Source organism: Microcebus murinus, chromosome 7 (genome assembly GCF_040939455.1).
Source record: "Microcebus murinus isolate Inina chromosome 7, M.murinus_Inina_mat1.0, whole genome shotgun sequence".
In the NCBI taxonomy this organism is placed as follows: Eukaryota; Metazoa; Chordata; class Mammalia; order Primates; family Cheirogaleidae; genus Microcebus; species Microcebus murinus.
Genome location: NC_134110.1, coordinates 16,458,727 through 16,473,112, shown reverse-complemented (window position 1 = coordinate 16,473,112; position 14,386 = coordinate 16,458,727). Strand labels below are relative to the sequence as shown.

The 14,386-nt window shown below is 47.0% G+C and overlaps 1 protein-coding gene across 1 annotated transcript in view; it reads left to right on the top strand.

Moving 5' to 3' along the window:
• LOC105871276 (A disintegrin and metalloproteinase with thrombospondin motifs 17) overlaps positions 1–14,386 on the top strand; it is a 200,756-nt gene that overhangs the window by 161,762 nt on the left and 24,608 nt on the right. The window contains exons 9-10 of the mRNA XM_076004811.1: positions 7,809–7,910; positions 8,965–9,110. Of these exons, the coding sequence (XP_075860926.1) occupies positions 7,809–7,910; positions 8,965–9,110 (248 nt within the window). The remainder of the gene's footprint in view (positions 1–7,808; positions 7,911–8,964; positions 9,111–14,386) is intronic.

Below are 14,386 nucleotides of genomic sequence, written 5' to 3'. Positions count from 1 at the left end.
TTTTGCCTTTAGTTGTCAGGTCTCCTTGGGTTTCCTTCCATCTGTGACAGTTGCTCATGAGATTTTCCCTTGTCTTTCATAACCTTGACACCTCTGGAGAGTCCTGGCCAATAATTTTGCAGTTTGGTTTTGCCTAACGTTTCTCATGACTAGATTGAGGTTGTGCATTACCGGGAAGGAAACCACACAGACGATGTGGTTAATACATCTCATTACTGGGATGTTAACCTTAGTCGCCTAGCTAAGATGTTGTTTGAAAGGACTCCCCCCTGTAACCTACTGCTTTTCCTTTTGTCATTACTGTTGAGTTTACCTGTAGCAGTGCTTCCCAACCTCAGCACGGCTTCTTGGGCTGGATGATTCTTTATGTGGGGGGTTGTCTTATGCACTGCGATATGTCTAGCAGCATCCTAGGCCTCTACACACTGTCGGTCAAGGGCATACCCCTCGTCGGGACAAGTAAAAAATGTCTTCAGACCTTTCACAATGTCCTTTGGGGCCAAAACACCTTCAATTAAGAATCTTTGACCTATAAGATAGAAGTGGATAAAAGGTCATTTTTTTCACATCTGTAATTTTTTTATTAATAGTTTTCTTTACCTATACACAATATGAAACACAGAAAAGTACACAAATCATAAATGTACAGTTATATGAAATAGATATTTTTATGAAGTTAATTATCTATACTCATTAAGAGTTTTAATAAGGAATCATGATTAAATTTTATTAAATGCCTTTTCAGCATCCATGAAGAGACTGAATGACTTCTCTGTTTTGAGTTATTAATATGGTAAATTATATCAGCTTGTTTTCTAATATTGAACTATCTTTAAATTCTTAGAGCAAGTAATTTTGCTTATGATCGTCCCTTTGACCCAAGAATTGTATAAAAGAGATTTTTTAAATTTCCAGTTGGTAAGGTTATTTAGTCTCTAGTTCTCTTTTTCAAAATTAATTCCTAGTTTTATTTTATAGTGCTGCTCTTCTATTTTCCAGATTTTATTGAAATTAATGTTTATGAATATTCTATGACCATGAGAGGTATATTTGTTTTCAGGATATAGAGTTCTATTAATAAAATCTATCCTAGAATGCCTTTTTTTTTCAAATTTTCTGTATCGTTATGTATTTTTATCCATTTCATTTGTCATAGACTGAGAAAGGTAAATTAAACTCTTCCACTAATTATTTTGTTGTTTTCCCTTATATTAAGTACATTTTGCTGCATGAGATTCAATTCTGAGCTATTTGGTGCATAGATACATGTAATTGTAAGTCACCATTGAGAATTTTAAGTTTTGCTGAATAAGAAGTCCTTCCTCATGTCATTTCATGCTTTGGGCTCTAGATTGAGGTTTGGCTGACTTGAGGAGTTCAATTCTTCCTTGCTTTTATTTTTGACTTTTGGAATCACATTGTTTTAAGTATTTCTTGTTATATAGTAAGTAGTCCCCCCATAGCTACAGTTTCAGTTACCTTTAGTCAACTATGGTCCAAAAATGGTAAATGTAAAGTTCTAGAAATAAACAATTCATAAGTTTTGAACTGTAAATCATTCTGAACAGCATGATAAAATCTTGCGCCATTTACTTTGTCTCTCCTGGGACATGAATCTTCCCTTTGTCCCATGTGTCCATGCTGTCTATACTTCCTGCCCATTAGTTACTTGGTAGCCTTTTCAATGAAATCGACTGTCTTGGAATCCCAGTGCTTGTGTTGGACTCATCTTTATTTTTCTTAATCATGGCCCCAAAGCACAAGAATAGTGATGTTGACAATTCAGATATGCCAAAGACAAGCTGTAAAGTGCTTTCTTTACATGAAAAGGTGAGAAGTCTTGACTTAATAAGGAAAGAAAAATAATCATGGGCTGAGGTTGCTAAGATCCACAGTAAGAACAAATCTTCTATCCGTGAAATTATGAAGAAGGAAAAAGAACTTCATGCTACTTTTGCTATTGCACCTCAAACTGCAAAAGTTACGGCCGCAGTGCATGATGAGTGCTTCGTGAAGATGGAAAAGGCATTACATTGGCAGGTGGAAGACAAGAATAGAAACGTGTTCTCACTGACAGCAATCAGGTTGAGTGCTATCTGCGGTTTCTGGCATGGGGGGGCGGGGGAGGGGGGTCTTGCAGATAAGAGAGAGCTATTGTATAGCATATAATTGAGTGTTGGTTTGTCAGTGGTCCCCAGCCTTTTTGGCACCAGGGGCCAGTTTCATGGAAGATATTTTTTCCACAGACAGCAGGGGGTGGAGAGGAATGGTTTGGGGATGAATCAAGTATATTATAACTATTGTGCAGTCAAACCTCTCTGCTAATGACAGTCTGTACTTGCAGCTGCTCCCCAGCCCTAGCATCACCACCTCAGCTCCCCCTCACATCATTAGGCATTAGATTCTCATAAGGAGCACGCAACCTAGATCCCTCACATATGAGTTTACAGTAGGGTTCACAGTCCTAATGAGAATCTCATGCCCCCACTGATCAGACTGGAGGTGGAACTTAACACAGGGGTGTGAGAGGTGGGGCATGGCTGTAAATACAGGTGGAGCTTTGCTCACCTGCAGCTGTGCGGCCCCGTTCCTATCAGGCCACAGACCAGCGTCAGTCTGTGACCTGGAGGTTGGGGACCACAGATCTAATATAAAAGATTTTTTTTTTATTTTAATAGATGAGTTTAGCTCATTTACTGCTATGTTAGATATGTTTGGTCTGAGTTTTCTCACTATATTTTATTTTATGCTTTCTGTTTTTATTGCTTCCTTTTTTCCGTCCTCATTATATTTTATGGATTTCTCTTTTTACATCTTATGTTTCTTCTTTGGAAGACTTACGTTCTCGTTGCAGTGATCACCCTGTAACTAACTGTATACATTTAATTCTCCATGTTTTTATTCTTTTGATGCTTTAAAGATATCCCCCTAGTCTTTGGTATTTTGGAATATATCAAAAACATATCTGTGTCAGTGCTCCTTAAAAACTCACCACACAAGGCAGTGGCTTAAAAAAACACACATTTGTTATCCCTTGGCTGGGTCTTCTGCGTTGCAATCTTCAACGAAGCTGCAATTAAGGTGTTGGTCCAGGGTGTGTAGTCTCATCTGAAGGCTCAACCGCAGAAAGATTTGCTTCCAACCTCACTTAATAGTTGTTAGTAGCACTCAGTTCCTTGTGGTTGTAGGACTGAGGTTGCTTTCTTTCGGGAGAGCTTATATTTGTTTCACCCAAAGCCAGGGACTGCCACTAACCTTTCTACTGGTTTAACCTGGTGTCCCAGGTAGAACCTCTGACTTTGCTACCAGTCCCAGACTTTTTTTTTTCCCAACTGTAGTTCTAAGACCAGTGACAGCCCTCGGGGGAACCCACCCTTGTATGTGCTTAGCACTGATTGGTATGTTTGTAAGTATTTATAAATATAGCTTTGTATGTATTTCATGTTTGTTTGCTCGGATATTGCCTTTACTTCTGGTGAGCTCAGCAATAGGAATTCTGTTTTGTTGCAGTCCCTAGCTGCTTTCTACTGGAAGAACAGCCCTGCCTCCCACACAGTATCTAGTCTGCTATTCCTGGAAGCAGGTGCAGCAGTCAGTCACCCTTCTCTTTAGGGCACCTAACCCCATGAGCATGAGCAAGTACATGCATTTCCATCTCCAGGCCCCTTCTTCCCTCCACTCCCAAATGTTATTATTTTTCTGCATGGTCAACATTTTCCCTTTAAAAGTTCTTATAGCTCAGTTTTTAAAATTTTTCTGTTATATTTTTGTTCCTCTCCCAACAAGAAAAGGTAAAGTTGGCATATATAGAGGCAGCTGCCATGCTCCTGCCTCAGCCCACCTTCTTCCCTGGTGGTTCCTCTCTCTACCTGGTCTGGGTTTCTGTCACGTGTGTTCTGTCCTCTGACTTCAGTCCTTGCATTGGTTTCAGTTGATACCTTCATCAGTGCTCGCTGCTAGTCATTTGCTGTGGGTTCGCCAGTTGTTTCTTAGCTGGCTGAAGATCATCCTTTGGTATTTTCTCCAAAAAAGGATTTTACGATTTGTAAGTTCAAAAATGTTTTTCTGTTGCCTAAATACTTGAGTGGTGTTAGTTGATACGCACTTCCTGGGCCACGTGTTCATTCTCTGTGTCCTATCAGCCTCACCCCACTGCCCCTGCAGTAATGCAGCTGTGGAGCAAACATCTGCATGCGGCCTAGGCTCTTTCCCCACTGTCCGGGACTTAATCTCTTTGCCTGGCTGCCCGAAGGATTTTTGGCTTTGTCCTGGAAGTCCAGCAACTTTATCAGGACGTGCTGGGTCCGGGTTCATCATCCTCTGCCGTTTTTTCCTGGAAGTGGGCTTTGCTTTTCAATATGAGCCTGAGATCATCTTTCAGTTCAGGTTAGGATCTTGAATTGCTATTCAAATACATTTTCCATTACATTATTTTAGTTCTCTTCTTCAAGAGTCTCATGCTTCTGACCCAGCCCGGGCCCCTTGACTTTCGCAAACATCTCACTGGAGAAGTGGAGAAAGCCCCATCCTGTGTGCCGTCCGTGGCTGTCGTGGGGCTCAGGGTGACATCAGAGCACTTTGTCATTCGCAAACATGGCATGAACGCCAGGTCTGGATCTAGCAGCATCCCAGGGACCAAGAGCATTCATGTAGTCTACTCTATCCCATAGTCAAAATCAATCACAAGAACAGTGATTGTGTGGCTTGGGCATGCAGAGCAGTGCTGGTGGCTGAGCTTGGGGCACAGACTACAGTTCTAAAGTCCCCTTTGCAGCTCATTCCCCTTTTCTAATATACCATAATTCTAATATACCATTATTCTAATATACCTTGTTCTAATATACCATTGTTCTAATATACCTTGTTATAATATACCATTGTTCTAATATACCATAATTCTAATATACCATTGTTCTAATATACCTTGTTCTAATATGCCATTGTTCTAATATACCATAGTTTATCCATTCAGCTGTTGACGGGCCTTCGGATTGTTCCAACTTGGAACTTGGAATACAAATGGTGTTGCAATGAACTTTCTTGACAATGGCTTTGGTGAACATATATACACATTTTTTGTTGTTGTTACATACTTAGGATTGGAATTGCTGGGTACTAGAATGGCTTTAGTAAATACTGCCAGAGAGTTTTCCAAAGCTGTTGAACAGAGTTAAAATCTCACTCGCAGTGGACAAGAGTTCCCATTGTGCCACATTCTTGCCGACGCTCAGTGTTCTTCATCGTTTTTATTCTAGACACTCTGGTGGGCGTGTAGAGGTACTAATGGTGCTTTTAATTTGCCTTCCCCGATGACTAAAGAAACCAAGCACCTTTTCGTAGGTTTACTAGCCATTTAAATGTCCTCTCTTGTGAAGTGTCTGTTCAAGACTTTTGCCCATTTTTCTACTGAGTCTTTTTCTTAATTGATCTGTAAGAGTTCTTTGTTGACTTTTAAAAATATACACTGGATACAAACACTTTGGTTATATGGATTAAAAATATCTCTCTCGGCCGGGCGCGGTGGCTCACGCCTGTAATCCTAGCTCTCTGGGAGGCCGAGGCGGGCGGATCGCTCGAGGTCGGGAGTTCGAAACCAGCCTGAGCAAGAGTGAGACCCCGTCTCTACTATAAATAGAAAGAAACTAATTGGCCAACTAATATATATAGAAAAAATTAGCCGGGCATGGTGGCTCATGCCTGTAGTCCCAGCTACTTGGGAGGCTGAGGCAGGAGGATTGCTTGAGCCCAGGAGTTTGAGGTTGCTGTGAGCTAGGCTGACGCCACGGCACTCACTCTAGCCTAGGCAACAAAGCAAGACTTTGTCTCAAAAAAAAAAAAAAAATATCTCTCTCATGTGTTGCAGATACCCTCTCTCATATTCTCATAGGTGTCTTTTGATAAACAGAAGTTCCTAATTTTAATATAGTATAACTCATCAGTTTTTTTTTTTCTTTAGGGTCATTACTTTTCGTGTTCTGTTTAAGGAATCTTTGCCTAACGTCATTCTCCTTTGATGATTAGAAAAGTTTTATGAGAAAGCACTGTCTATAAAATGCATAATAAACAGTCTATGCCACCTTCTTCCTCTTTCTCCTGATGTGGCAATTCCTTCTCCCAATCCCAGCACTCCTACCCTGTAAATTCGCCTCCTGGGTCAGCCTCGTCTCACGAGCACGTGTCTGCACACGGACGCCACGCTTTTGAAGAGCCCTTAGGTCACAGTGCACGGAATCAAACATTTAATGAGGCGCAGTCAGTCTTTATGGGACCAGCTGGTGCTGCGCTGAGGGCTCTCATCTTTTTACCACCCCTCTGAGAGGTGAACGGTAATGGGAACATGTAGACTTTTCTGAACCCAAATGTACAACATTCCACTTGAGTCATCGACTTCTTTAAGGGCAAACATCAGCTCTGACATACTCGAAAAATGAGGAGGAGCTGTGGGCTTTTCTTAGCTCCTTTTAAAAGCCTCTCTCCAGCTCTGCTTTCCTTCCCTTTCTCTTATTTTTGTCCCTTCAACTTCTAAACATTTTTTATTTTAACTTTAGACAGCGCAGTTGTGTGTCTGTTCTATGCAGATCTTTGAGCAGACTCTAAGCTGAGTGCGCACGGCATTTGCAAGGTTGCCGTGACAGGGTCCCTGCCACACCCTGGAGGGTGATGTCTCCCTGTTCCCGCTCCGGCCTTTGGGTTTGGCATCCTGGATCGCTGTGTCTTTAAAAGATCCTTAAGTACATCTGTTGTCAATTTTCAGACCATGAGGCGAAGGATTTGGGTGCAAGTAGTTTATCTGGGAAGCGATCCCGGGAAGCCCCGTGAGGGGACAAGGGAGGGGAGTCAGGAAAGGTGCGCTGATGGGTATGTGACTGCCAGAGGCAACGGGCCATCCCACCAGGACCCTCTGAGAGACACATGGAACTTGCCTCAGTGTCATCCCCCCCAAGTGGTGTGGGGTTTTCCAGCGCCCGTCCCTTTTGGTTGAAGGCACTGTCTGCACATGAGTCCTCAGGGGAAGGACCCTGGCTGTGTCTGCCTCTGTGATTTTGATAAATTGTCTCATTCTGAGCACTTTGTTGATGTCCAAATTTCCTATTAATACAACTGGGAGTCTGTGTTTTTAAGTGCCTGTTCTCATTTTAGTAGAATTATGTTAATTGTATATTTGTAGAAGTTCCAAAATTTTCTAGGTGAAATGCTATAAGAAATTACGCACAGTTCAGCTGAGCTAGAAAACAGGTGACCATAGGTGGAAGGGAATGTTGCCTCTGTAACCCTGTGGTCACGGGGCCCAAGCGCTTCAGGGCCCTTTGATGTCACTTTGGGGCCTTATAACGGCTGCCCACTCCTGCAACCTCAGCTCCAGGGTTGCCTATTCCAGAAAGCCCTCTCTGACAAGGCTTGGTTCGATCCCTCTCCTATGTGCTCTGTGCAGTCCTGGGCATCTGCTGCTCCCTCACCACATTCAGTGGACAGGGTTTGTTTGCTGAGCACTCCAGGGAGGCGCGGGCTGCTGCTCCTGGCTGTGCCCTGCCTCTCGTACCTCCTGGGCCCTCGGTAGCTGGTGTTGGAACTGCTGTGCTCCACCCAGTGGAACAAGGCCTCCTTAGGAGGATATGCACAGAATTTTTTGTTGATCTCAATGAACCAGTTGAAACGATGCACTTATTTTTTGGCCATCCAGACCCATGACCCTCCTGTTCTCCCATATGGTTCAAATCCCGAATGGTAACTGGGCCACACCGGAGCCCAGCTGTGACCTGTGCGTGTGGGCGTTCTCTGCAATCACGGTTCCTTCCCTTGTCCCGCAGCATCTGATGTGCGCTGGGCTGTGGTGCCTGGTAGAAGGAGACACGTCCTGCAAGACCAAGCTGGACCCTCCCCTGGATGGCACCGAGTGTGGGGCAGACAAGGTAACCCCCGGCCTCCCCCTGCCCCGGGCACCTGGCCCCTCTCCTGCTGGAAGGCGGTCTGTACCCTGTGCTCAGGAGCCCCGGGGACATCCCTTGGGCACCGCAGAAGTCCCCACGGAGCCCACTCTGGGCACAGAGGACTCCTATATCACCTCACTCCTTTTTCTAATAAGACGTAAGAATCATTTACTTTATGTTTTTGTCAGATTAACTCCTTTTGTCACCTGAGTGAATTTACTTAAAAGGAAAACTTTCCATCAGTATATTTTAAATGAAACAAACTATCACCTGCCGTACACAGAAAGCTCTCATAAAATGAGTTTGATGAGAACAGCGTTATCCAACTCTAGCTAGGTGTTAAGAGAGCGAGCCTGATCCTCGTGAGATCAGTGAGTGTTAGGACAGGGGACGGGACCAGCAGCCACGGACTCCTTCTGTGGTCTCGCCGTAGGGATCGAAACAGAGTTGAAAGGGAAGTTACGTTTCACTCTGATTCCTTGGTTGGGAGCCACAAAATCGCATCTCGTGCCCTAGGGCATGTGCCATGCACTTCGGAAATTTCATTTTAGAGGATGGGTTTTCTCTTCTCTTCAGAAAGAACCAAGGTTCACCCATGTGGAGCTGGCTGTGTCATCTCTAAGCAGCAGACCCAACACCCTGTGAAGTTCCACCGTCAGAACCAGGAAATGCTGCCTGGCAGAGAGAAACGCTCTCACGTTAAGCACAGTTTACAGAGGCTCAGGTCTCTTCATGAGCCATGGGGATTAATCCTTTTCCTGGGAATTCAGAAAATCCTAATGGAGCACATTCCGTGTAGAAATTTAGGGCAAAATCCAAACCTCAGTGGGATGTAGGTGTCAGGTTGAGTAAGTAAGGAATGTCATTAAAGTTAGCAAACACGCACAACCTGAAATAGTATACTTTTATGTAATTTTTGGAAGTCGGTTTTTGGCAGCGTGGCATATTTTGGCAAGGAGGGAATCGCAGCCCTGTGGTCTTGAGTGAGCAGCTTTGCTGAGTGCCTGGGGCCCCGGCCCTCCCTGCTGTGTTTCAGTGGTGCCGAGCGGGGGACTGTGTGAGCAAGACGCCCATCCCGGAGCACGTGGACGGAGACTGGAGCCCGTGGGGCGCCTGGAGCATGTGCAGCCGAACGTGTGGGACGGGAGCCCGCTTCCGGCAGAGGAAATGTGACAACCCCCCGTAAGTCCCCCTTGCCCAGGCCTTCCCCAGCGGGCCTCGGTTGGGGTTTCCCAGCTGCAGCTGTCACTGCCTCCCATAAAGCACAGTCTGCCTCCCACTAACAATCAGAAAAGAAGGGAAATAAAATCGAGTCAAGGTCCAGAGTGCGGGGGCCCTGTGTGTGTGTCAAATGACATCTCAGCTTAAACAGCTCTTTCCGTGAACACGGGTGCAGTAACGTTCTATGCTGAGCTGGCTCCTTCATTCCTTGCTGGGGCCCTGGTGGAAACGTTTCCCAGGACAGCTGATGACAGTCCCTCTCGCCTGCTTCACGGTTTATGCAGTCGAAGGTCATTCTCAGGCAGCCTGTAGACCTTCAGGAAAGAGAAGCTGACCTTCAACTTGGCTGTGAGCTGATTTGGGAGCAGCCTGGTGGTTCATGCGTCACACAGTATCTGGGTTTTTCATACAAATATTTTCATGGGTTCTCCTAGACCTATTTGACAGAAATAAGTATTTTGGGTGTTTTTCCTCTTCAATTTCTTTCTATTGACTCTGAGGACAGCATGAGCCTTCTTGTTTGCCTTCGTGCAGATTCTCCACAAGATTCAGGGATAGATTTTGTGCCTAGTTATGCCTTTACCACTGGTTTCTCCCTTCTCCTCTTGATGTTTCCTGTTTCTTTCCTTAATATTTCTCTTAATGGTCTGTTTTATGCCTTGTGTGTCATCAATTGCATCACGTCAATTTTGAAAACAAACAAGTTGTAAATCATGACTAAAGAGAAATGTCCACAGTTAGATCCTGTTGATGCACACTTAGCGGACGTCTTTTGCATTTGGAAATCCTGATGCCCAGGCTAGACCCCGGACCAATGAAATCACAGACTCTGTGGGTGGGACCCAGGAATTGGGTGTTTTAAATCCAAGCTCTGACTCCAGTGGCCAGCCAACGTTGGGAACCTCCAGATGAAAGGAAAACTTGCGCTCACAGTTTAGTCAATGATGGGAACACCATCCTTTCCAGTAATGCTGTAAGAATTGGCATCGAGTATTGTGTCTATTAAAACCTTCCCCTCTAGAACCCTGCAGAGTACTTGGCACATAGTAGGTATTTAATCTGTTAGGAATGACTTCTTAATTAAAAGCGTGGGTGGGCAGATTGCTTAGAAACCCTAGTTAGCTAAATGGTGAGAAATTAATAGAGAGTGGTTTCAGGTTTTACATTTCTCTGTGTTGAAGTTAATAGTTTGACGTCAAGCCCTGCAAAGAGACCTTTGGGTTTGATTCATGGCACTGAGATTTGGGCCTGGCTTTGTTGGTTATTGGTCATGTGACCTTGAGAAAGACCCTTCTGTTCTCTGGGGGAGAACAGAAGGGTCTTCCCTTAGAGGGAGCTGACAGGGTAGAGTGGGAAGAGCCAGACTTCAACGCCAGGGAAGACAAGCCTGCAAATCTCAGTGCAACTCCTTATAGCAACTGACGGCTGTTACTTACCTCTTCATCTAGAAGCTAGAATAATTCATGAGAACGCATAGAAAATCTTTGTCTGTATTTAATAAGTGGCCTCTCTTGTGGTTTCCACTAACAAAAGAGCTGGGATGAGACCGCTTGCCCTGCCCTGCCTACCCATGGAGCAGTTTTGCAGCTCACAGTAGGGCAACTTAAGTGGAGAGGCTGTGTTAAGTGCAGAGAGAAGTTTGCAAGGGTTGAGGTTGTCATGAACGCACCACGTTTGTGATTGGAGCTCATGGGCCCTGGCCAAAGACACGTCCTCTTTGGCACATATCATATGTTATCCCATGTCAGGTGACACCTTGTGAATGTCATAGTAGGAGGATAGCAGAACTGCTAAATGCTCAAAGGACCCTATATCCCGAGACTGTCAACATTTAGATTGTTTTAGGTGAGGGCAAGAATAGGTGTTATGAATGCCAGGTGAATGCAGTAGGCACAACTTCTAAGGGACCCAGTATTGTCTGTTTTCTTGGGATGACACTGGCACGGTCATCCCCCCGCTGGTGGCCTAGAGAGGAGGCTTTCCCAAGCTTTGTGGCCTCATGCCTTGGCTGAACCCTGTCACAGTCCCCACTATTTCCTGTTCTGCCCACTGTGGGTGCTCGGGGATACCACAGGAGCATTTTGCGACAAGAAGCTGCTAAAGACCCCCGAATTCAGTGAGCCGCGTGAGCAAACCCTCCTGGGCCTGGCCTGCCGTGAGATTCACGTGTTGGGATTCTAACCCCAGCCCTCCAGGTCCAGCGGTGCCAGGAGGGGGGCTGTTGTGGAAACCACAGTGTTGTTGTAAAAGTCTTTGGTTCCTCCTCTTCCTCGGGATCTCCTCTCTCTCCCGCGGGGGTGGTTATGGCTTTTCTCTCCGCGGCTCTTCTTCCCTGCGCTGCCATTGAGGAGCGCAGGGACTCGTAGGGCCACCACACACTGGCAGCAGAGGGGTTCGCAGGACTCAGCACATCACCTTCACCCCCGATGTATCTATCGCCCAGCAACGCCCCTTGGGACAGGGCGACAGTGGAGGTACCAGGGGGGCAGGCGGCGCTCTCACTCCCCCAGCTCGTGCTCCTTCCCGCTGAGGCCTTCAGTGAACCTTGCTAGGCCAGAACTGTGCACCCTGCCAGGTGTGGGCCAGTAGTGACAGGCAAACAGATAAAACCCCTGCCCACCCGCAAGGGGCACTGTCCCACCAACTTCTCTGGTTTTCTCCCAGACACTCCCAACCTAGCACTTCTAAAGTGTGACCTCCTGTCCTGTTGTGGCAATGTGTACAGCTAGTGTTACAGCTCTTGACCGGGGAAAGAACCAAGCAGCACACGAAGAGTTGGAGAACAGCCTTTATTCTTCCACAGCAGGCTCAGCACACCTAGTGTTACAGCTGTCTTCCCAACTTCCCATCTTCTGACCCTTCTTCCCCCCTTCCTTGTTCTCCTCCTGCTTTTATACCCTTGGAAGGGTTCAAAAAGCATCCAATCAACTACAAGCTTTAACATCCAATCAACTACAAGCTTTAACATCCAATCAATCAACTACAAGCTTTAACATCCAATCAAAACCAGTGGGATTCAAACATTACCCAGTCAGGATCACGCAAGCAACAGCACGCAGGGCCCCCTGCGGCTCTGTGCCCGGGGCCAGCCCCAGCAGGGTACCACGCACAGCACTGGCCTGCGGAGATGTGGAGCTACGGGGAGGCGGCAAGCAGCCGCATCCCGGCACCCGACATTTCCCGCATCAGTCCCGCCCCACCTCCCCCTCTCAGTAAACAGTACCACGTCCTTGCGCTGCTCGAGGCCAGAGCCCCTGAGTCCCTGCGGCAGGCTCTTGTGGCCCTACCTCCTCCACGTCCGGTCGTGATAAGAGCAGTGAACGCAGCGGGTCCTCACCTGTGCCGGGTTCCCTCGGGCAGTTACCTAGTGCAATAAATCACTGGGGCAGCCCCGTGCGAGAGGCGTTATTTTTATCCCCATTGTACAGAGAAAAGCTGAATCAGAGAAATTAGGTAACTTCCCCAGGGTCACACAGTGAGACGGTGTGGGCCAGGTTTGGAACCCAGTTCTGGAAACCAGAAGTCCAAAATCAAGGTGTCAGTAGGTTTGGTTCCTTTCCGAAACTGCAGGGGAATCCACCTCCTGCCTCCCACGGCTTTGGCAATCTTTACCCTCTTGGCTGTGGTAGACACGTCACTTTAATCTCTGCCGCCACCTTCACGTGGTTTCTTCCCTATGTGTCTTCTCACCTTTTCTTCTCTTAGAAGACTTGTCGTTGGATTCAGGGCCCACCCTAATCCACCATGATGACCTCTCAATATCCTTGACTTAATTACATCTGCCAGGACCCTTTCCAGCCGGACACGTCAGCCACCCAGCCTCAGCACCTCTTCGCTGCTCGACCACAGCGTTCCAGCCTCTGCCCCTTCGTGGCACTCTCTTCCCTCTCCCTAACTCGCCTCCACCTCTCTTTGGGTCTCAATGTAAATGTCTTCTGCAGAGTTCTTGTCCCTGACACCCTGCTTAAAGTGGCATGCCCTCCCCGGCACCTCTCCCTAACGCGGCAGGTGTTGAAACAGGTGGTTATTGCAGTTGTGTGTTGGCTTACCTGTTCTTACTCTGTCCTTCCCACTGGCCCTCAGGCTCCAGAGGCCTGGGACAGGCCCCACCTGTCTGGATGCTGTCCTCTCTTCCGTGCCACTCTATAAAATGTGCTGGACGCCTCACTGCCTGGACACGTGCATGCCCAAGAAATTCTGTCCCTGCAATTCCACTGCCCAGAACACATCCCTGGTATCCTTTCCCCCCAGAAACACAAAGACCATTGTCAGTTATTAGGCCAAAAAGGCAGATCTCCAGGCAGGCCTCCTGCCCTTGTGTAATGGATGGCCTCCCAGATGCTATGAATGGCCACATGAGGCCCGTCCGTCACCCGTGCCCACCTGCCCCGCCCCAGAGAGGTTGCCCTTGCAGCCAGGGATACCCAGCACCGTCTCAAGCATAAGCCTTGGTGTGTAATCCAGCCTCCTCTATCCCTAGTGAGAGAAACAATATGTTCTTGCTCCTGTGATCTGCACCCTTTGGTGGCCTGTCTGCTCTTTTGCAGTGAGTGTGGCTGTTTCCTGCTCTGCACAGAAACAACCTGCTCTTTTTCCCCTTGTAGTTTTCTGCGGAGTATCTCACCTTCATGGATCCAGCCCAGGTGAATGGGAAGGCACAGAGCAGGCCTTGGGGGGTGGATCAGCAGCCACCTTGGGTGCTTCCCGAAGAGGGGACGTGGACAGTGTTTTATGAGGTCCAGGCCGCAGTCTCCCGCCTGCTTCTGCACCACGGCCTGACGTGGTGATAGTTACAAAGCACAGCTGACCGAGGCCTGGGAGCCAATCTCTGACCAAAACAACGTCCTCTCCCCGTCTCACTCCTTAAATCACCGGCCTGCTGCCTGGAGATTCCATAGGATGTCTAAACCTCACTGCTGTGTGCGTCTCGGGCTTGGAGCGCTCCCACCCCGCCCCCACCCTCACCCCCTTCACTTTATATTCCTGGCTCCATTCCCGTCTTCTGCAGCTGGCTTATTCACTGTCCAAAAATATTGGCAAGAGAGTCCCCCTCCCCCCCCACTATTTTTCTAGTCTTGGTCTTTACAGCTATTAAAGTTTTTATTTTTTGCCACTGACCTTGAGGCCTTGGGGACCATCCATGTTTTCAAACCAGCTTCCTAGGCTCATCTTTTCCTGCCATAGCTGATGTCGCTGTGGGTGGGAGTCATGCCAAACGACTGCAAGGTAGAACATGC